Here is a 19,511-nt window from a genome sequence, read left to right on the forward strand (position 1 = left end):
TTGAGTTTGGAGGATGATAAATATTAATCATTGGCACAGAGTTTTGTGAAGCCAGTATGTGAACCCACGAAGCCTCAACTACGTCCTCCTTAATAATACAACGGGACATTGGGTACGCGGTACATTTAAAAAATAAAAATAAGATGTTTCTATAGTCTAATGGTCACTAACATACGGTAAATAATCCCACAGATCAATAACAGACTCTGACCTGCAGGAAGTCGATCCGGAACATTCCGCCCACAAACAGAACCGTCCCGGGTTTCAGGACGAAGGTCCGAGGAACCAGAGCCCTGGAGGGAAGAACCAGCTGGACCTCGTGGTCCTGGAGGACCTGGAGGACCTGGGGGACAAACGGAGGGCTTTAGGACCTGGGGGACCGGGGGGACCTGGGGACAAACGGAGGGCTTTAGGACCTGGGGGACAAACGGAGGGCTTTAGGACCTGGGGGGAAACGGAGGGCTTTAGGACCTGGGGGGAAACGGAGGGCTTTAGGACCTGGGGGGGACAGAGAGGGCTTTAGGACCTGGGGGGGACAGAGAGGGCTTTAGGACCTGGGGGACCTGGGGGGGAAACGGAGGGCTTTAGGACCTGGGGGGGACAGAGAGGGCTTTAGGACCTGGGGGACCTGGGGGGGACAGAGAGGGCTTTAGGACCTGGGGGACCTGGGGGGGACAGAGAGGGCTTTAGGACCTGGGGGGGACAGAGAGGGCTTTAGGACCTGGGGGGGACAGAGAGGGCTTTAGGACCTGGGGGACCTGGGGGGGACAGAGAGGGCTTTAGGACCTGGGGGACCTGGGGGGGACAGAGAGGGCTTTAGGACCTGGGGGGGACAGAGAGGGCTTTAGGACCTGGGGGGGACAGAGAGGGCTTTAGGACCTGGGGGACCTGGGGGGGACAGAGAGGGCTTTAGGACCTGGGGGGGACAGAGAGGGCTTTAGGACCTGGGGGGGATTTAAGGAAATATTGAGCTGTTTTGTTTTTCTTTTAATGAATGAATAAAGAACAGGGCTTGGTCACCAAGGTGCATTCTGGGAGGCGGCGGCCATGTTGGCAGCGTTGTGAGTGTAAACGACCAGCAGTAGCAGCAACAGAACAGACGGAACACAAGAAAAAGATGTTAAACTGCTGGAAAGGAACTGGAATTTACCGGGAACCTTAAACAAGGAAGCCAGGGAGCGGTTTATGGATAAAATAATGATTATTAACGGTCTGGATCCATATGAAATCCCTACTGAAGAATGGAGCTCAGACGAGGATTTACTGCTGCAGTTCTGCACAACCGTTGTCTTAGGCTACCTTGTTTAGGAGTGTTTGGTAAATGTTTGACTCGCCATGTGTTTCAATAAATTAGTATAATAGTACAACATACAGTACATGTTTTGTATCCCTCTTACTTCTCTTTTCTTTTTTTTTGACTGCTATATTATGCTGAAGAGGCTCCGAGGCGTGAGCAATATTTTTGTTTTCCTCGTGAGATTATTTTTTTCCTCTGCAGCTACAAATAGAGTTAATATTTTTTCCTCAACAAGCTAGTTTTATCTGAAGATTGGGGTTAATCACCGCAGAGAGCTGGCCAGCAACTGCGTTTAGCTGGAGAAGTGGGGAATAAAACCTGTGTGAATGATCCGACCCCGGTCTGTGTTAGTGTTTGTTTGTGGTTTAATAAACCCGTGTTTTGATCCGACGCACGTCTGTGTGCGTGTTTGTTTGTTTACCGAGGAACGCTATGTTTGGTCGGACTCGTTACAGCCGCGATCCAACCGAGCCGACGACTCTTTGTTATCTCAGATACTCGGCCTCCGTGGTTCTGCCTCCGAGCAGGAAACCGTTGAAAAGTTAAACCATTAGGATCTTTTCCCCACGTCTGTTGTGTGGAGCTGCTGCAGCTACAACACAGCAACGGTTACCATGGTTCCAGAATAACGGAAAGTAACGATTACAAGTACCGGTAGGCTAAGACACAACGAAGAGGGAGCACGTCTGTTACAGTGGTCGGAAGAGCAGCTAAGCTAGCAGCTAAAGTAGCTTCCAACATGGCGGCTCCGCCATGTGATGACGTCAAGACGACCAAGCCCTATTAGAGAAAGGATGAAGGAAGGATAAATAAAGGATAAAGGATAAATAAAGAATAAATAAAGGATAAATAAAGGATAAATAAAGGATAAAGGATAAATAAAGAATAAATAAAGGATAAATAAAGAATAAATAAAGGATAAATAAAGGATAAATAAAGGATAAATAAAGAATAAAGAATAAATAAAGGATAAATGAAGGATAAATAAAGGATGAAGGAAGGATAAAGGATAAATAAAGGATAAAGGATAAATAAAGGATAAATAAAGGATAAATAAAGGATGAAGGAAGGATAAAGGATAAATAAAGGATAAAGGATAAATAAAGGATAAATAAAGGATAAATAAAGAATAAATAAAGGATAAATAAAGAATAAATAAAGGATAAATAAAGGATAAAGGATAAATGAAGGATAAATAAAGAATAAATGATAAATGAAGGATAAATAAAGAATAAAGGATAAATGAAGGATAAATAAAGAATAAAGGATAAATGAAGGATAAATAAAGGATAAAGGATAAATAAAGGATAAATAAAGGATAAAGGATAAATAAAGGAAGGATAAATAAAGGATAAAGGATAAATAAAGGATAAATAAAGGATAAATGAAGGATAAATAAAGGATAAATGAAGGATAAATGAAGGATAAATAAAGGATAAATGATAAATAAAGGATAAATAAAGGATAAATAAAGGATAAAGGATAAATAAAGGATAAAGGATAAATAAAGGATAAATGAAGGATAAATAAAGGATAAATAAAGGATAAAGGATAAAGGTAGGATAAAGGATAAATAAAGGATAAATAAAGAATAAAGGATAAATAAAGGATAAATAAAGGATAAATAAAGGATAAATAAAGGATAAATAAAGGATAAATAAAGGATAAATAAAGGATAAAGGATAAAGGATAAATAAAGGATAAATAAAGGTAAAGACTCACATCGTTCTCCTTCAGGATTCCCGGCGTGTCGAACAGCCAATGAGCGTCTTTCACCTCGTTGGAGCTCAGCTGGTCATGTGACCTGGAAACAGCTGAGAGAAACAGCTGGTCATGTGACCTGAGAGAAACAGCTGGTCATGTGACCTGAGAGAGAAACAGCTGGTCATGTGACCTGAGAGAGAAACAGCTGGTCATGTGACCTGAGAGAGAAACAGCTGGTCATGTGACCTGAGAGAAACAGCTGGTCATGTGACCTGAGAGAAACAGCTGGTCATGTGACCTGAGAGAGAAACAGCTGGTCATGTGACCTGAGAGAGAAACAGCTGGTCATGTGACCTGAGAGAAACAGCTGGTCATGTGACCTGAGAGAAACAGCTGGTCATGTGACCTGAGAGAGAAACAGCTGGTCATGTGACCTGAGAGAAACAGCTGGTCATGTGACCTGAGAGAGAAACAGCTGGTCATGTGACCTGAGAGAAACAGCTGGTCATGTGACCTGAGAGAAACAGCTGGTCATGTGATTATTCCTATTTATAAATAAAGTCGTAATGTTACGAGAATAAAGTCGTAATATTACAAGAATAAAGTCGTAATGTTACGAGAATAAAGTCGTAATATTACGAGAATATTTTTTTTCCGTAAAACTCTGACATCTTAACATCTTAACCTTGAGACTGTAATTACAATAACATTCCAACATTCCTAAGTGTTTAAGGCCGCGTTCAGACTGCAGGCAAATATCCGATCTTTAGCCCATCCAGATTGAAACTGGACGACTCTTTTGAAGTCTGAACAGTCCCAAACCGCATGAGATCCCATTTTTGCAAACCAGATCAAACCAGATCAAACCACCTCCGGGAGGTAGTTTCATATCCGATCATTATCTCATTTGTGCAGATGCGTCTCAGTCTGAACATCCAAACACTCAGATGGGATATGACTGTCCCAGACGCTCCAAACCACCCGCCCATTTCCAGTTGTGGAGCTACTCATCCTTTCACAGAGAGCATGTACAATCTCTGATGTCACGTCAAAAACTATTATTTGTAGTTTGAGTGTTGCAAATTCACATTACAAATCATGTTTTAATAGCAGAAAGAAGACTGCATTTCCACGTAGGTGCGGGTCGCCGCGTACCCTACGCCGTAGGTCTGCGTTGGTGTAACGCGGAACCATAAATCATAAATCAGCCCTCAGTCGCGCTGAGAGCCTGAACCTGCAGCCCGTCAGCTCATTTGTTGTTCATTGCTGGTTGGTTTTGTTAACTTTGAGCTTTGTTGGTTGGTTTGTTAGTTTGCTGGTGGTTTTGTTCTGAACACCTTTCTCTGTTTCTCATTTTGCTGGGACGTCGGGTTCCTCCGCCGAGACAACTTTTGCGGTATGCGTTCATTGTTATGTCTAAAAATGATGTGCAGTGCCGACCCAATCAGGAACGGTACAGATATTTTGGGATTTTTTATATATATAAAAGAATTACATGACTTCACACAATACACGCGCTGGGTGACGCCTCCGCTCCGACGTCGTTGCTACGGCAACCCGTCAGATCAGTCAGTGATGTGGCCCAGTCTGAACAGAGTCAGATCCCATTTGCACACTTGCTAAAAACAGTGTGGACAGTCAGCCCTGAAAATATACGGATATGAGAAGGAATCAGATATGAATCAGATTTGCCTGCAGTCTGAACGCGGCCTAAGTGTTTAAGCGTGGCTCTCTGCTGATGACATCACAGCTGGTCATGTGACCTGCAGACCTGCAGAGGGGAGGAGCATCTGCTGATGACATCACAGCTCCTGGTCCAATCAGATCGTACCTGCCGTCTTCGTCTCCTCCTCGTCTCCAAACGCCAGACTGTCCGGATCAAACTGGATCTCGTCTCTCGTGGATCCGTCGGCCCGAAACGTCCGTCCCACCCGCCCTGAGGAGAGGGAGGTGATGAGTGGCCACGCCCCCTTCACCCAGGCCCCGCCCCCAACCACCCGCCCTGAGGAGACGGAGGTGGTGAGTGGCCCCGCCCCCAGTCCTGGCCCCGCCCCCTGACCTCTGACCCCACCACGTAATCGTCTCTAGAAGGGGCGTGGTTATCTCTGGAGGGGGCGTGGCCTCAATAGTAAAGTTATACTTTAATCTAGTATTAGGTAGTAAAGTTATACTTTAATCTAGTATTAGGTAGTAAAGTTGTACTTTTATCTAGTATTTGGTAGTAAAGTTTATTTTCATCCTGAAATAAAATTCATGATACTTTCTCACCTCCTAATTTTTATAGCTAATAATACAATACTGGCCCCGCCCCCTCCCATCTGACCCCGCCCCCTGCCCTCTGGCCCCTCCCCTCTGGCCCCGCCCCCTCCCATGGCCCCGCCCCCTCCCCTCTGGCCCCGCCCCCTGCCCTCTGGCCCCTCCCCTCTGGCCCCGCCCCCTCCCATGGCCCCGCCCCCTCCCCTCTGGCCCCGCCCCCTGCCCTCTGGCCCCGCCCCCTCCCTGACCCCGCCCCCTCTCTCACCCACGAGGTAACCATGGCGACTCAGCATCTGCATCCTCCTCCGCTGGTCTGGCGCTAGCTCCGCCTCCAGCTCCGCCTCCTCCGTCTGAAGCTCCGCCTCCTTCAGCCGCTCTCTCCTCCGGAACATCCGATTGGCCGTCGGGTTGAGGATCGGGAACCGGAGCAGGTCCAGGGTAGTTCCTGGAACAGACCGGTTAGAACTGGTTCAGGTCCAGAGTAGTTCCTGGAACAGACCGGTTAGAACTGGTTCCTGGAACAAACCGGTTAGAACTGGTTCAGGTCCAGGGTAGTTCCTGGAACAAACCGGTTAGAACTGGTTCAGGTCCAGAGTAGTTCCTGGAACAGACCGGTTAGAACTGGTTCCTGGAACAGACCGGTTAGAACTGGTTCAGGTCCAGGGTAGTTCCTGGAACAGACCGGTTAGAACTGGTTCAGGTCCAGGGTAGTTCCTGGAACAAACCGGTTAGAACTGGTTCAGGTCCAGGGTAGTTCCTGGAACAGACCGGTTAGAACTGGTTCCTGGAACAGACCGGTTAGAACTGGTTCAGGTCCAGGGTAGTTCCTGGAACAGACCGGTTAGAACTGGTTCAGGGTAGTTCCTGGAACAGACCGGTTAGAACTGGTTCAGGTCCAGGGTAGTTCCTGGAACAGACCGGTTAGAACTGGTTCCTGGAACAGACCGGTTAGAACTGGTTCAGGTCCAGGGTAGTTCCTGGAACAAACCGGTTAGAACTGGTTCAGGTCCAGGGTAGTTCCTGGAACAGACCGGTTAGAACTGGTTCCTGGAACAGACCGGTTAGAACTGGTTCAGGTCCAGAGTAGTTCCTGGAACAGACCGGTTAGAACTGGTTCCTGGAACAGACCGGTTAGAACTGGTTCAGGTCCAGGGTAGTTCCTGGAACAGACCGGTTAGAACTGGTTCAGGTCCAGAGTAGTTCCTGGAACAAACCGGTTAGAACTGGTTCAGGTCCAGGGTAGTTCCTGGAACAGACCGGTTAGAACTGGTTCAGGTCCAGGGTAGTTCCTGGAACAGACCGGTTAGAACTGGTTCCTGGAACAGACCGGTTAGAACTGGTTCAGGTCCAGGGTAGTTCCTGGAACAAACCGGTTAGAACTGGTTCAGGTCCAGGGTAGTTCCTGGAACAAACCGGTTAGAACTGGTTCAGGTCCAGGGTAGTTCCTGGAACAAACCGGTTAGAACTGGTTCAGGTCCAGGGTAGTTCCTGGAACAAACCGGGTTAGAACCAACGGCCGATCACGTCATTTTCAAAACATCGGTATCGGTATAAAAAGTATGGGGACAAACCTGGTTATTAATGTTTTTAAACATCAGATATGGATAGATAACGACAGCTACAGTAACTACGCTCAGATAAACGGAGACCATGTCTGAAGTGGAAACACTAGAAACGTGAAAGCGACGGCAACTCAACAACCAAACGTTTGAAAAGGCCGGTCCTAAACGACAAACCTTATTCCACCTGAAGACGTACAGTGAGAACCACTTTATTCTCATTAATTACCACTTTAATCTCATTAATTACGACTGTATTCTCGTAATATTACGACAATACGACAAACCTTATTCCGCACCTGAAGACCTAGCATGAAAAGACGTACAGCGAGTAGCTACAGCGAGTAGCTACAGCGAGTAGCTACTCGCTGTAGCTACAGCGAGTAGCTACAGCGAGTAGCTACTCGCTGTAGCTACTCGCTGTAGCTACAGCGAGTAGCTACAGCGAGTAGCTACAGCGAGTAGCTACAGCGAGTAGCTACAGCGAGTAGCTACGTCGCCGCGACCGCGGCTGCGCTGAGACAGCCGACAATCAAAGAACGTTTTAAAAAGAAAGAAAAGCTGTGGGAGAAAAGTGACGGGGCCAAAACTATCAGCTTTGGAACCTCGTAGGTAAAACTACCTCTTTAGAAGTGAAATTGATGTTAGCATGAAGAGCTACTAGCTCCCTGATCAGGCCTGAAGAAGGTCTGTGTTTAGTTATTATTTCCTGATAAATCAGCTGCTGCTCCGTTTTGATTGATTCATTTTGATCAGTTATCTTCTTTATTAATTATTAATAATTATCGTAAGACAATTATTAATAACTATTAACTAATGACTGAACCAGCACAACTTTGTGGCCCAACACATAGTTCCTGACCCAGAGGTCCGATTAAAGTACAACTTTACTACCTAAAACTAGATTAAAGTACAACTTTACTACCTAATACAAGATTAAAGTACTACTTTACTACCTAATACAAGATTATAGTACAACTTTACTACCTAAAACTAGATTAAAGTACAACTTTACTACCTAATACTACATTAAAGTACAACTTTACTACCTAAAACTAGATTAAAGTACAACTTTACTACCTAATACAAGATTAAAGTACTACTTTACTACCTAATACAAGATTATAGTACAACTTTACTACCTAAAACTAGATTAAAGTACAACTTTACTACCTAATACTACATTAAAGTACAACTTTACTACCTAAAACTAGATTAAAGTACAACTTTACTACCTAATACTACATTAAAGTACAACTTTATTACCTAATACTACATTAAAGTACAACTTTACTACCTAATACTTGATTAAAGTACAACTTTACTACCTAAAACTAGATTAAAGTACAACTTTACTACCTAATACTTGATTAAAGTACAACTTTACTACCTAAAACTAGATTAAAGTACAACTTTACTACCTAATACTACATTAAAGTACAACTTTATTACCTAATACTACATTAAAGTACAACTTTACTACCTAATACTAGATTAATGTACAACTTTACTACCTAAAACTAGATTAAAGTACAACTTTACTACCTAATACTTGATTAAAGTACAACTTTACTACCTAAAACTAGATTAAAGTACAACTTTACTACATAATACTTGATTAAAGTACAACTTTACTACCTAATACTAGATTAATGTACAACTTTACTACCTAATACTAGATTAAAGTACAACTTTACTACCTAATGCTAGATTAAAGTACAACTTTACTACCTAATTAGACCCTCCAGAAAAACGCGGGCAAAAATCCTTGATTTTGCGATTAAATGTGGGGGTTTTTTATGTGCTTTTATGCGGTGAAATTGCGGAATATGCTGGAAGTTGCAAAATATGTGATATATGCAGGAAGTTGCGGATTCAGCGCTGAGCTCTTCCCTCTTAAATTCAGCGGGTTGTCTCGTCTGATCTGAGGTCGTAGGAGAAAAAAAAAGGAGAGCAGGTGGAGAGGAGAGGGGCGGGGCGGTGGCGGCCCCCGGGCCGGCCGCCTCTCTCCCTCCAGCCCGCGGCTCAGTGCTCGGGTGATTGCCGGGCGCACCGGCGCGGCGAGGGGACGAGACAGAGCTCCATCCCCCCACGCGTCCGCCGCCAAGATCCCCCAAGTGGATGGGAGCTCCGCCTCTGCAGGCGCAGTGGTGCGCGGTCAGCGCGGAGGGACGGGCTGCCGGTGGACTCTCTTTTTCCTCTCACCCCCGCGGGTGAGAGCTGCTGTTTGGGGGGTGGCGGTTTCTGCGAGGGGTGCGGAGGTCCCCGGGCGGGTCCCGCACGTCGCGACCGGGCGTCCCGACATGTCACTCACAAAACCCTTTTTCCAAACTTTATGCGAAAATGTGCGGCGATGATGCGGTGAAATCAAGCGAGCCCCGCATCATTCGCATATTCAGCGCGGACATATGCAATATTAACCCCAGTAAAAGTGATTTTTCTGCACCAGACATTGAAATCCACGGAAGGTCTGTAAATCCACGGACAGCCGTGAAATCCGCGAAAAATTCCGCGATCACGGAATCGCGGATTCCTGGAGGGTCTACCTAATACTACATTAAAGTACAACTTTACTACCTAATAATAGATTAAAGTACAACTTTATTACCTAATACTACATTAAAGTACAACTTTACTACCTAATAATAGATTAAAGTACAACTTTATTACCTAATACTACATTAAAGTACAACTTTACTACCTAATAATAGATTAAAGTACAACTTTATTACCTAATACTACATTAAAGTACAACTTTACTACCTAATAATAGATTAAAGTACAACTTTATTACCTAATACTAGATTAAAGTACAACTTTACTACCTAATACTTGATTAAAGTACAACTTTACTACCTAATACTAGATTAAAGTACAACTTTACTCCCTAACGCTAGATTAAAGTACAACTTTACTCCCTAAATGTCATGGTCAGTCCTCCGCTCTGATCTGCCTTCAGTAATTTTCCACTCCCCTCTTTCGTGCTCAGCCCATCTGCCAGCCACACCCACCTGGTTAGCCACGCCCACCTGGTTAGCCACGCCCGCCTCGTCAGCCACGCCCACCTCGTTAGCCACGCCCGCCTCGTCACTCACTCCTTTCACCTGCTCTCCCAGCTGCAGCTCCTCAACAATCAGGACAGGATAAAAACTCCTGGATCCGGCCTGTTCTTCTTCAGGAAGATAATGGAGAAGGTCCATAGCTAGTAGCTCTTCATGCTAACATAGGAGGCCCGACCCGCCCCCAGGGTGAATGCTACAGGCTACATGCTACAGGCTACAGCGGTACCTACCGGGCCAGGGGGAGATGGTAGCCCTCCCGACGGCGTCGCTAGCCCGGGTCTTGCAGTAGTCGGAGTCCAGCAGCGTGTTGAAGAGCGTGGACTTGCCGGCGTTAGCGCTGCCCACCAGGTACACGTCTCCGCGGTATTTCCAGGAGCGCTGCAGGCTAGTGATTAGCTCCTCGATGCCGTAGCCCGTCTTAGCGGAGATCAGGTGCACGTCGCTCACCTGCTCGCCGTAGCCGGCGTCGCGGCAGCTCTGGAGCAGCCGGCGCCGCAGACGCTGCAGGTAGTTGGGCGAGTCGCCCGGCAGCAGGTCCACCTTAAATATACAACCGTTTAGAAAGTACAGACGCTGCAGGTAGTTGGGCGAGTCGCCCGGCAGCAGGTCCACCTTAAATATACAACCGTTTAGAAAGTACAGACGCTGCAGGTAGTTGGGCGAGTCGCCCGGCAGCAGGTCCACCTTAAACATACAACCGTTTAGAAAGTACAGACGCTGCAGGTAGAAATAAACTAAAACTAAAGCTGCAGCAGCGATGAACGGATGAACGGGCCCTCACTAGAGCTGGGTATCGATTCAAATGTCAAGAATCGATTTGATTCCGATTCTTAAGATTCAGAATCGATTATCACCATTTGATCTGATCCGATATTGATTTGGGTTAGTGTTTCCTGGATTATATGACTGTAAAATAACTATTGAAATAATAATTTCACAATAATTATTGTGAAATAACTAAGAAATAAATAACTCAAATAGGCATTTCAATATCCATTTAAAGTGCAAAAAAAGAAAGAAATTACAACATCTCAAGCAGTAAACAGATTATTTTATCTTGTCTGGTTTATTGTGTCACCAGACACAGCTGGACATGAAGCACCGGTGTTTTTCAGGTATTTCATGACAAACCGTGTCCGATAACAGAGAAACCAAACAAGCTCTAGTAAATATAGATAATATGAACTTCATTTAACTAATATAACATTTAGAAATTTAAGCTGAAATGTCCAGCATTTTCTCTAAAGAAAAGTTCATTTAGTTCAGGAGTTTTCAAAACTACTGGGATTAAAGTTCACCAGGCAAAAATGGAATGATGGAAAAAAAAAAAAAAAAAAAAAAAAAAAATGGTATCAATTTTTTTTTTTTTTTTTTTAAATCGATCTTTAGACATACAAATCGATTTTTAGGAATTAATATGAAAATCGATTTAGAATCAGAAAATCGATTTTTTTCAACACAGGCCTAGCCCTCACGCGTGCAATTTTCACCAATTATGGTCAATGACTCAAACTCGAGTCCGATGAACCACCAGGACTCTATATGTCAAATCATTCAAAAGTTATGGCAGGAAGTAGGAACTATGAAATATGGACCAATCAGCTACTAGTATCACTTCCTTCGTTGAAGTTTGACGCGCGCCATTTTACGAAAACTCATGATTTTGATAACTTTTCATGGTTAACGTCTTTTGTGTCTCCTGAGTGAGTTTTATGTGGAACGGACAATCCTGCTAGGAGGAGTTTGTTAAAGTACGACACGTGAAAATGGAAGAAATTGCGCCAAAATGACACGATTAATTCAAAATGGCCGACTTCCTGTTGGGTTTGGGCCATGGCTCCAAGAGACTTTTCTTTAAGTTGTGACATGATACAGGTGTGTAGCGATTTTGGTGCATGTACGTCAAACCGTATTGTGGGGCTTGAGGCACAAAGTTTTCTAGGGGGCGCTGTTGAGCCGTTAGGCCACGCCCATTAATGCAAACCATTAAATATCAAACTTTTCGCATCAAAATGAGAATAATTGAATATCTCAAAAACCGTAACAGCTAGCATGATGAGACTAAAATATGTTGTAGTACAACACGTCCCAGGTTTGTCAATGTTGTAATGATGTCTGTACGATAAACCGTTGCCTAGCAACAAGTGTCCAAAATAAAACAGAATTTATTTTTAAATTGAAAGATAAATATCGCAAAAACCGTAATAAGTAGCATGATGAGGTTGTACGGTCCTTTAGTGCCAATCGGGCCGAGTGTTTGTAAATTTGAACGATGTCTCTACGATAAAGTTCGGCCGAGCAATAAGCGTCCGAATTTTAGGCTTTTTTTTTGCTTTTTGGCATCTAGCGTTGCCACGGTAACACTTTAGACTGAGAAAAGTAATGCCCATCGAGGCCACGATGGAGACGCATCTAACGGTGTCTGACATGCATGGGTGAAGGTTACGGTTCGGGCAGCATTAACGGACAAAAAAAGCGTGAGGAATAATAATAATAATTGAAAATGGCCGACTTCCTGTTGGGTTTGGGCCATGGCGCCAAGAGACTTTTCTTTAAGTTGTGACATGATACAGGTGTGTAGCGATTTTCGTGCATGTACGTCAAACCGTATTGTGGGGCTTGAGGCACAAAGTTTTCTAGGGGGCGCTGTTGAGCCGTTAGGCACCTGTATCATGTCACAACTTAAAGAAAAGTCTCTTGGCGCCATGGCCCAAACCCAACAGGAAGTCGGACATTTTGAATTAATCGTCTAATTTTGACGCAATTTCTTCCATTTTCACGTGTGGTACTTTAACAAACTCCTCCTAGCAGGATCGTCCGTTCCACATAAAACTCGCTCAGGAGACACAAAAGACGTTAACCATGAAAAGTTATCAAAATCGTGAGTTTTGGTGAAATGGCGTGGCCGTGGCGCCGCGTCTAACTTCAACGCTAAACAGGAAGTGATGCTAGTAGCTGATTGGCCGATATGTGATTCTGCCATAACTTTTGAATGTTTTGACATAAAGAGTCGTGGGTGGTGTCATCGGACTCGGTATTGAGTCCTTGACCATAATTGGTGTAAATTAGCTCCACCCCTTCTTCTGATTGGTCGATATTTGATAGTTCCTATTTTCTACTATAACTTTTGAATGGTTTGACATAAAGAGTCATGGTGGTTCATCAGATTCTGTATGGAGTCCTTGACCTAAATTGGTGAAAATTGCACACGCGAGGGCCCGTTCATCGCTGCTTGCAGCTTTAATTTTATTTGTTATTTATGTTTTAATTGTGTCTTGCTGTTTTTAATGTTGATGTCAACACTTGAATGAACTTGTGTTGAATTGTGCTGCAGATAAACTCTCCAGATAAAAACATGGAGTCGTCTGCAAACAGAATGATAATGTTTCAGATCGGTACCTTGTTCCCCAGAACCACCACGGTCTTGTCGGCCCCCACCAGGTCCGGCAGGTCGGGGACCACGGAGTCGGGCAGGTCCAGCAGGTCCGTGACCAGCAGAACCAGGGCCCGCAGGGGCCGGATCCTCCGCACCACGTCCCGGTACTGGTCCCGGGTCAGCTTCAGGTCCAGGGCCCGGTGGTGGTGCGTTAGCAGGTGGCAGCGCTGGCAGGTGGCCCCGGCCAGGCCCCCCGGGGGTTCTGGGCCCCCCGGGGCCCCCAGAACCCCTGGGGCCCCGTCATCCCGGCCCTGCAGGGCCCGGAACTTGTGGCTGGGCAGGAACCCGGGCAGCGCGGCGTCGCTGCAGTGCAGCAGCGCGCCGCAGCCGGAGCACGGCACGTCGCTAACGGGCTGGGTGGCGTCGGCGGTGCCGACGACCCGGTGCTCCTTCCTCTTCTTCTTCTTCTGCGGTGCAGAAACCAGGTCCTGGTCCAGAGGGAAGTCCACGTCCTGGAACTGGATCAGGGAGTCTGGCCCCGCCCCCTCCTGCAGGGAGGCCCCGCCCCCCAGAGAGGCCCCGCCCCCCAGCAACTGCAGCTGGCGCTCCAGAGTCCTGGTCCTGGTTCTGGTTCTGGTCCCAGTCCTGGTCCCGGGGGGGGCGGCCCCGTCCTGAGGGGGTTCTGGGGGGACCGAGGAACGCTGGAGCTGGAGGACCAGATCATCCTCTGGACCTGGACCTTCAGAGTCCAGACCTGGACCTGGACCTGGACCTGGACCTTCAGAGTCCAGACCTGGACCTGGACCTGGACCTGGACCTGGACCTGGACAGACCAGGAACAACTCATTACTAGGGGAGTAACAATAGGTGAAAAGCCTTTATTATCATTATACTGGTACGATGAGATCAGGCAGCAGCTCCGTAAAGTGCACACATGCAAAAACTATGTAAACAAGTCAAGACTGTAAACAACAAAATGGGAAACATTAAACATAAATATATATACACACCATAAAAAAGATGAGTGAGTGAGAGAATGATAATGTACATGAATAAGTGGAAGAATATTGCACTTGACTGGATGGGAAGAATATTGGAAGTGACCTGTGTGCTCTTAATAGTACGTCCGAATTAATGCACACTACTGATATTTACTCAAAAGTGTGCCGAATTTAAGTATACTTTTTAGTATATGCCTTCATAATTGGATTTATGATAGCAGGATTTCTCTTGATAGGAGGAGGGGGATTCCTGGTCTACCGACGAACGCGTAAGTCGTCGACAGCTGTTCTGGCTCTTTCTGAGCTGCCGGACGTGGCTGAAGGATCAAGCAAGGCGATCAACACTCAGACTTTAACGCTGGGGGAGCAAAGCCGTAAGCTGGATGTGATTCTTGAACAGAATCTCAGGCTGGCGGCGTCTTTGAGCTCATTGGCAAGATGGATAAGACCTTGGAGAAGTTGGAAGCTCGGCTTGGCGGGAATTGATCACAAATTCGTGTGATTGGAGTCGCCATTGATGAACCAGAGACTGAAGGCAGACGGAAAATTACTGAATCTGTCTGTTTGCAATATAACTGTTGATTCTATAATCTGACCTTGACACAGCGGTTTTGGCCGATCGCTCTGGTCACAATCTCTCTGGTGGAATGTGAACGACTCTGCCCCCACTAACCCTCCCCTCTCAGGAACATCTGTGGACCTGTTTCAGAACTGACCGAGCCGTCTGATAACATCAAGGACATGGCTGAGGAGCAGCTCTGAGAGAAGTTCACAGACTCATCGCTTCACACACACTTACTGACACACCTCCCTCATCTCAACGCCTTCCTCGGCTCCTCCCTCTTAGCCCTGACACGGTCGCCGGGTTCGAGCGCCACGAAGGCGCCGGCCCTCACTTGGATGAACTGTGCCGGGACCCCCCCCCGACTTGCCCACCCCCCCATACCCATGAACTATGATGTTGTTTTGTTGTGTGTATGTTGCTTTTCTGTGCTGAGGTGTTTTTTTTGCACCTTGACACTAGGTATTAATACTACGGTGCCCCTAAAGGGACACAGATTTTTTTTTTATAATGAGTTTTTTTTTATAATGAGTTTTACACGTGTGCGTGAAACCTTAATTGGGCACGTAAAGTTGTTTACTTGCAAGCAAAGTGTAATGTCCGTATAATGGAGTCCCAGGTTAAAATAAAGCTCAGCTAAATCCTGTAATGTCATTTCCATCATAAACAGAGCAGGAACTGTACGGTCTCCTGTTCCAGCAAAACTCCCATGTACTTGTTTTTACGCTCACGTAGAACAACTTTTAGGCGCTCACTTAGAAGTTTTGCGAGAGCGCGTGAAACTTTTTAGTGAGTGCATCAACGTTTTACGTGCTCACTTAAACAACTTTACGTGCTCACTTAAAGGTTTTACGCGCGCACGTAAAAGGTTTCAAGCGCGTGCGTAAAACTCATTATATATTAAAAAAAAATCCATGTCCCTTTAGGGGCTCCGTATAATACACAGTGTGAAGATCCTTTTCCTCCTCCTCCATCCCAGTGTCATCCTTCCTCTAAAAATGGCGTCCGTATTAATGGAGCCATCGGTGTGAACCGGAGTCAAGTTCTCTCGTCTGATTTATGTCTGACCTGAAAATAAAGCTTTTTCTGATTCTGATTCTGATTTACTGTTTAGTACGGCATTCCGGACGCAGCACTGTTTACCAACTAAACCTCTGGGGTCCAGCTTCATCCTGCCACACTAGTTCTAGTACTTTGGGTCCAGTTGTAGTATTTTAGGTTCAGTTATAGTATTTTATTTTTTATGTCTAGTGTGGCGGACACAAGTACGGACCTCACACCCATAACATAAAATACATAAATACATTTAATGACATTAATAAATACATTTATCCTCCTGAGACCCTGCGTTCTCATATGAGGACATTACATTTCTGCTGTTCTGCGCCATGATACTTCATTTGTACGAACATTGACCCATTGTGCTCATCCGGGACCCCCGCCTGCACCATCTAGTGGTCTCATAATGAAATTACACTCATTTGGGAAAAAACAAGATGGCTGGGATCTCAATGAAAGTCTTCTATGGAGCTCCCGACAGAAATATGGACAAGGTAAAAGTCCTAACCTAATTTTATGATTGAAACTAGTATATGTATGCACAATAACGTCTGCAGCTTCACATGGCATGTGTTTTTGATATATTTGAGTTATATTAGCAAGCTACAACGTCTGTAAAGTGCCAGTGGAGCAAGTTTTTATTTCCTTGTAATAGGAAAGAAAACAATTGAAAATGATATATAAATATAAATGATATAGAGATATAACCTAATACCCATGTTTTTACTCTGTAGCACTTCATTTCATTCAAAATGCTGAGTATATTGCAAATAAAATGTATTTTATTTGTATTATTAGAACCTGACCAGGATGTGCAAGGATGCAGGGCAGGACCAAGAAAGGGAAATAGAGAGAAAATAAACCCATTGTCCTCATGTGAGGCCATTGGATTTGACAGCATTCAACAGCACATAGAAAGCAAAAATTTAATTTCAACAGAAATGAGGTCCTACTGATCCCAAATAGTAAGGAGACATAAAAAATGCACATCAAACAAAAGCCCGGGTCTCAGGAGGATAATGACGTAAATACATAAATTTAATGACAATGTGGCGACACAGTTACGGCCCATCAGGACTGTGGGGAAGGGGGCGTGGTCCCGGGGAGAGTTATGGTTGCCTAGCAACGCGTGTTCGGGTCAGCTGGGATTCCGTGTGTGGAATAAAGTCCAGTTTAACCAAAGATCCTCGATACATGTATATGTACTGAACGTGTCTGGTTTAACCTGCAGTCTGAGCTCCGTCTGACACACCGGGTTCATTCACTGGTATTTTACTCATTTACTGTTAGCATTTACTTTTAATTAGTTTGTTTCTCTCTGGTCCAGGAGACCCGGTCCAGACCCGGTCCAGACCCGGTCCAGACCCGGTCCAGACCCGGTCCAGACCCGGTCCAGACCCGGTCTGGTCCAGGAGACCCGGTTCTGACCCGGTTCTGACCCGGTCTGGTCCAGCTGACCCCCCTGACCCTGAACCGGTACCATCGTCCTCACCTGGGTCCAAGAACACGAACTTCTCCTCCAGGTTCGGGTCCACGGTGCAGCTCTGGACCCCCCGGTTCCGGTTCTGGACCCCCCGGGTCTGGACCAGGTTCTGGTTCTGGACCAGGTTCGGGTCCACCCGCGCCCCCCCCGCGGACACGCGCCTGAGGCTCGTCCACGCGTGCGCGCGGCCGCACACCTGCAGCAGCTTCAGCATGGTCCCGCTCACGCATGCGCAGCGGCGGCACTTCCTGCACGGACGTGACGTCACCCTCGTCCCTTGTTTATGTTCCGGTGAAAACTAAAACATTATAAAACTATTATAAAACATTATAAAACATTATAAAACTATTATAAAACATTATAAAACATTATAAAACATTATAAAACAACCAAAACATACGAATGTTATTAATTTATGATTATTTTTTAAAGATTAATCATTCCTGACCTGCTGGGAGTTCATGATTATTGTAAGATTAAAGGTGACGAAATAGAAAATATATTTACACTGTTTATGTAGTTAATTAATTATTTATTTGCTTTATTATTGACATGTTTACAGAGTCAGATGTTTATAGCAGTTACAACAGTGAAAACTCCTGATTAGTCCAGGTCATTCCTGCTCCTGATTGGTTGGTCCAGGTCATTCCTGCTCCTGATTGGTCCAGGTCATTCCTGCTCCTGATTGATTGGTCCAGGTCATTCCTGCTCCTGATTGGTTGGTCCAGGTCATTCCTGCTCCTGATTGGTTGGTCCAGGTCATTCCTGCTCCTGATTGGTTGGTCCAGGTCATTCCTGCTCCTGATTGGTCCAGGTCATTCCTGCTCCTGATTGGTTGGTCCAGGTCATTCCTGCTCCTGATTGGTCCAGGTCATTCCTGCTCCTGATTGGTCCAGGTCATTCCTGCTCCTGATTGGTTGGTCCAGGTCATTCCTGCTCCTGATTGGTCCAGGTCATTCCTGCTCCTGATTGGTTGGTCCAGGTCATTCCTGCTCCTGATTGGTTGGTCCAGGTCATTCCTGCTCCTGATTGATTGGTCCAGGTCATTCCTGCTCCTGATTGGTCCAGGTCATTCCTGCTCCTGATTGGTCCAGGTCATTCCTGCTCCTGATTGGTCCAGGTCATTCCTGCTCCTGATTGGTCCAGGTCATTCCTGCTCCTGATTGGTTGGTCCAGGTCATTCCTGCTCCTGATTGGTCCAGGTCATTCCTGCTCCTGATTGATTGGTCCAGGTCATTCCTGCTCCTGATTGGTCCAGGTCATTCCTGCTCCTGATTGGTCCAGGTCATTCCTGCTCCTGATTGGTCCAGGTCATTCCTGCTCCTGATTGGTCCAGGTCATTACTGCTCCTGATTGGTCCAGGTCATTCCTGCTCCTGATTGGTCCAGGTCATTACTGCTCCTGATTGATTGGTCCAGGTCATTCCTGCTCCTGATTGGTCCAGGTCATTCCTGCTCCTGATTGGTCCAGGTCATTACTGCTCCTGATTGATTGGTCCAGGTCATTCCTGCTCCTGATTGGTTGGTCCAGGTCATTACTGCTCCTGATTGATTGGTCCAGGTCATTACTGCTCCTGATTGGTCCAGGTCATTCCTGCTCCTGATTGATTGGTCCAGGTCATTCCTGCTCCTGATTGATTGGTCCAGGTCATTCCTGCTCCTGATTGATTGGTCCAGGTCATTCCTGCTCCTGATTGATTGGTCCAGGTCATTCCTGCTCCTGATTGATTGGTCCAGGTCATTCCTGCTCCTGATTGGTTGGTCCAGTCACGTGGGGTCAGAAAGCAGGAAGTTGTGGTTGTCATGGTGATTTCTGATGCCGGAGCTTCAAAGTTCTGCTGGAAAACTAAACTGTTTTCTCTCATGAAGAGTCTGATTAATTACCACCTACTAACCCTCCGTTGTAGTACTTTAGGTCCAGTTGTAGTACTTTAGGTCCAGTTGTAGTACTTCAGGTCCAGTTGTAGTACTTCAGGTCCAGTTGTAGTATTTTAGGTTCAGTTGTAGTACTTTAGGTCCAGTTGTAGTACTTTAGGTTCAGTTGTAGTACTTTAGGTCCAGTTGTAGTACTTTAGGTTCAGTTGTAGTACTTCAGGTCCAGTTGTAGTATTTTAGGTTCAGTTGTAGTACTTCAGGTCCAGTTGTAGTACTTT

The 19,511-nt window shown here is 45.7% G+C and overlaps 1 protein-coding gene across 1 annotated transcript in view; it reads right to left on the minus strand.

Moving 5' to 3' along the window:
• noa1 (nitric oxide associated 1) overlaps window positions 1-17,580 on the minus strand; it is a 27,878-nt gene extending 10,298 nt beyond the window's left edge. The window contains exons 1-7 of the mRNA XM_061726100.1: window positions 17,369-17,580; window positions 13,278-14,077; window positions 10,109-10,418; window positions 5,523-5,702; window positions 4,833-4,937; window positions 3,020-3,111; window positions 212-343 (exon numbers count right to left, since the gene is read on the minus strand). Coding sequence (XP_061582084.1) covers window positions 212-343; window positions 3,020-3,111; window positions 4,833-4,937; window positions 5,523-5,702; window positions 10,109-10,418; window positions 13,278-14,077; window positions 17,369-17,573 — 1,824 coding nt within the window. The 5' untranslated portion in view covers window positions 17,574-17,580. The remainder of the gene's footprint in view (window positions 1-211; window positions 344-3,019; window positions 3,112-4,832; window positions 4,938-5,522; window positions 5,703-10,108; window positions 10,419-13,277; window positions 14,078-17,368) is intronic.
• Window positions 17,581-19,511: the final 1,931 nt, after the last annotated feature.

The sequence above is a fragment of the Cololabis saira genome, chromosome 7 (assembly GCF_033807715.1).
Source record: "Cololabis saira isolate AMF1-May2022 chromosome 7, fColSai1.1, whole genome shotgun sequence".
NCBI lineage: Eukaryota > Metazoa > Chordata > Actinopteri > Beloniformes > Belonidae > Cololabis > Cololabis saira.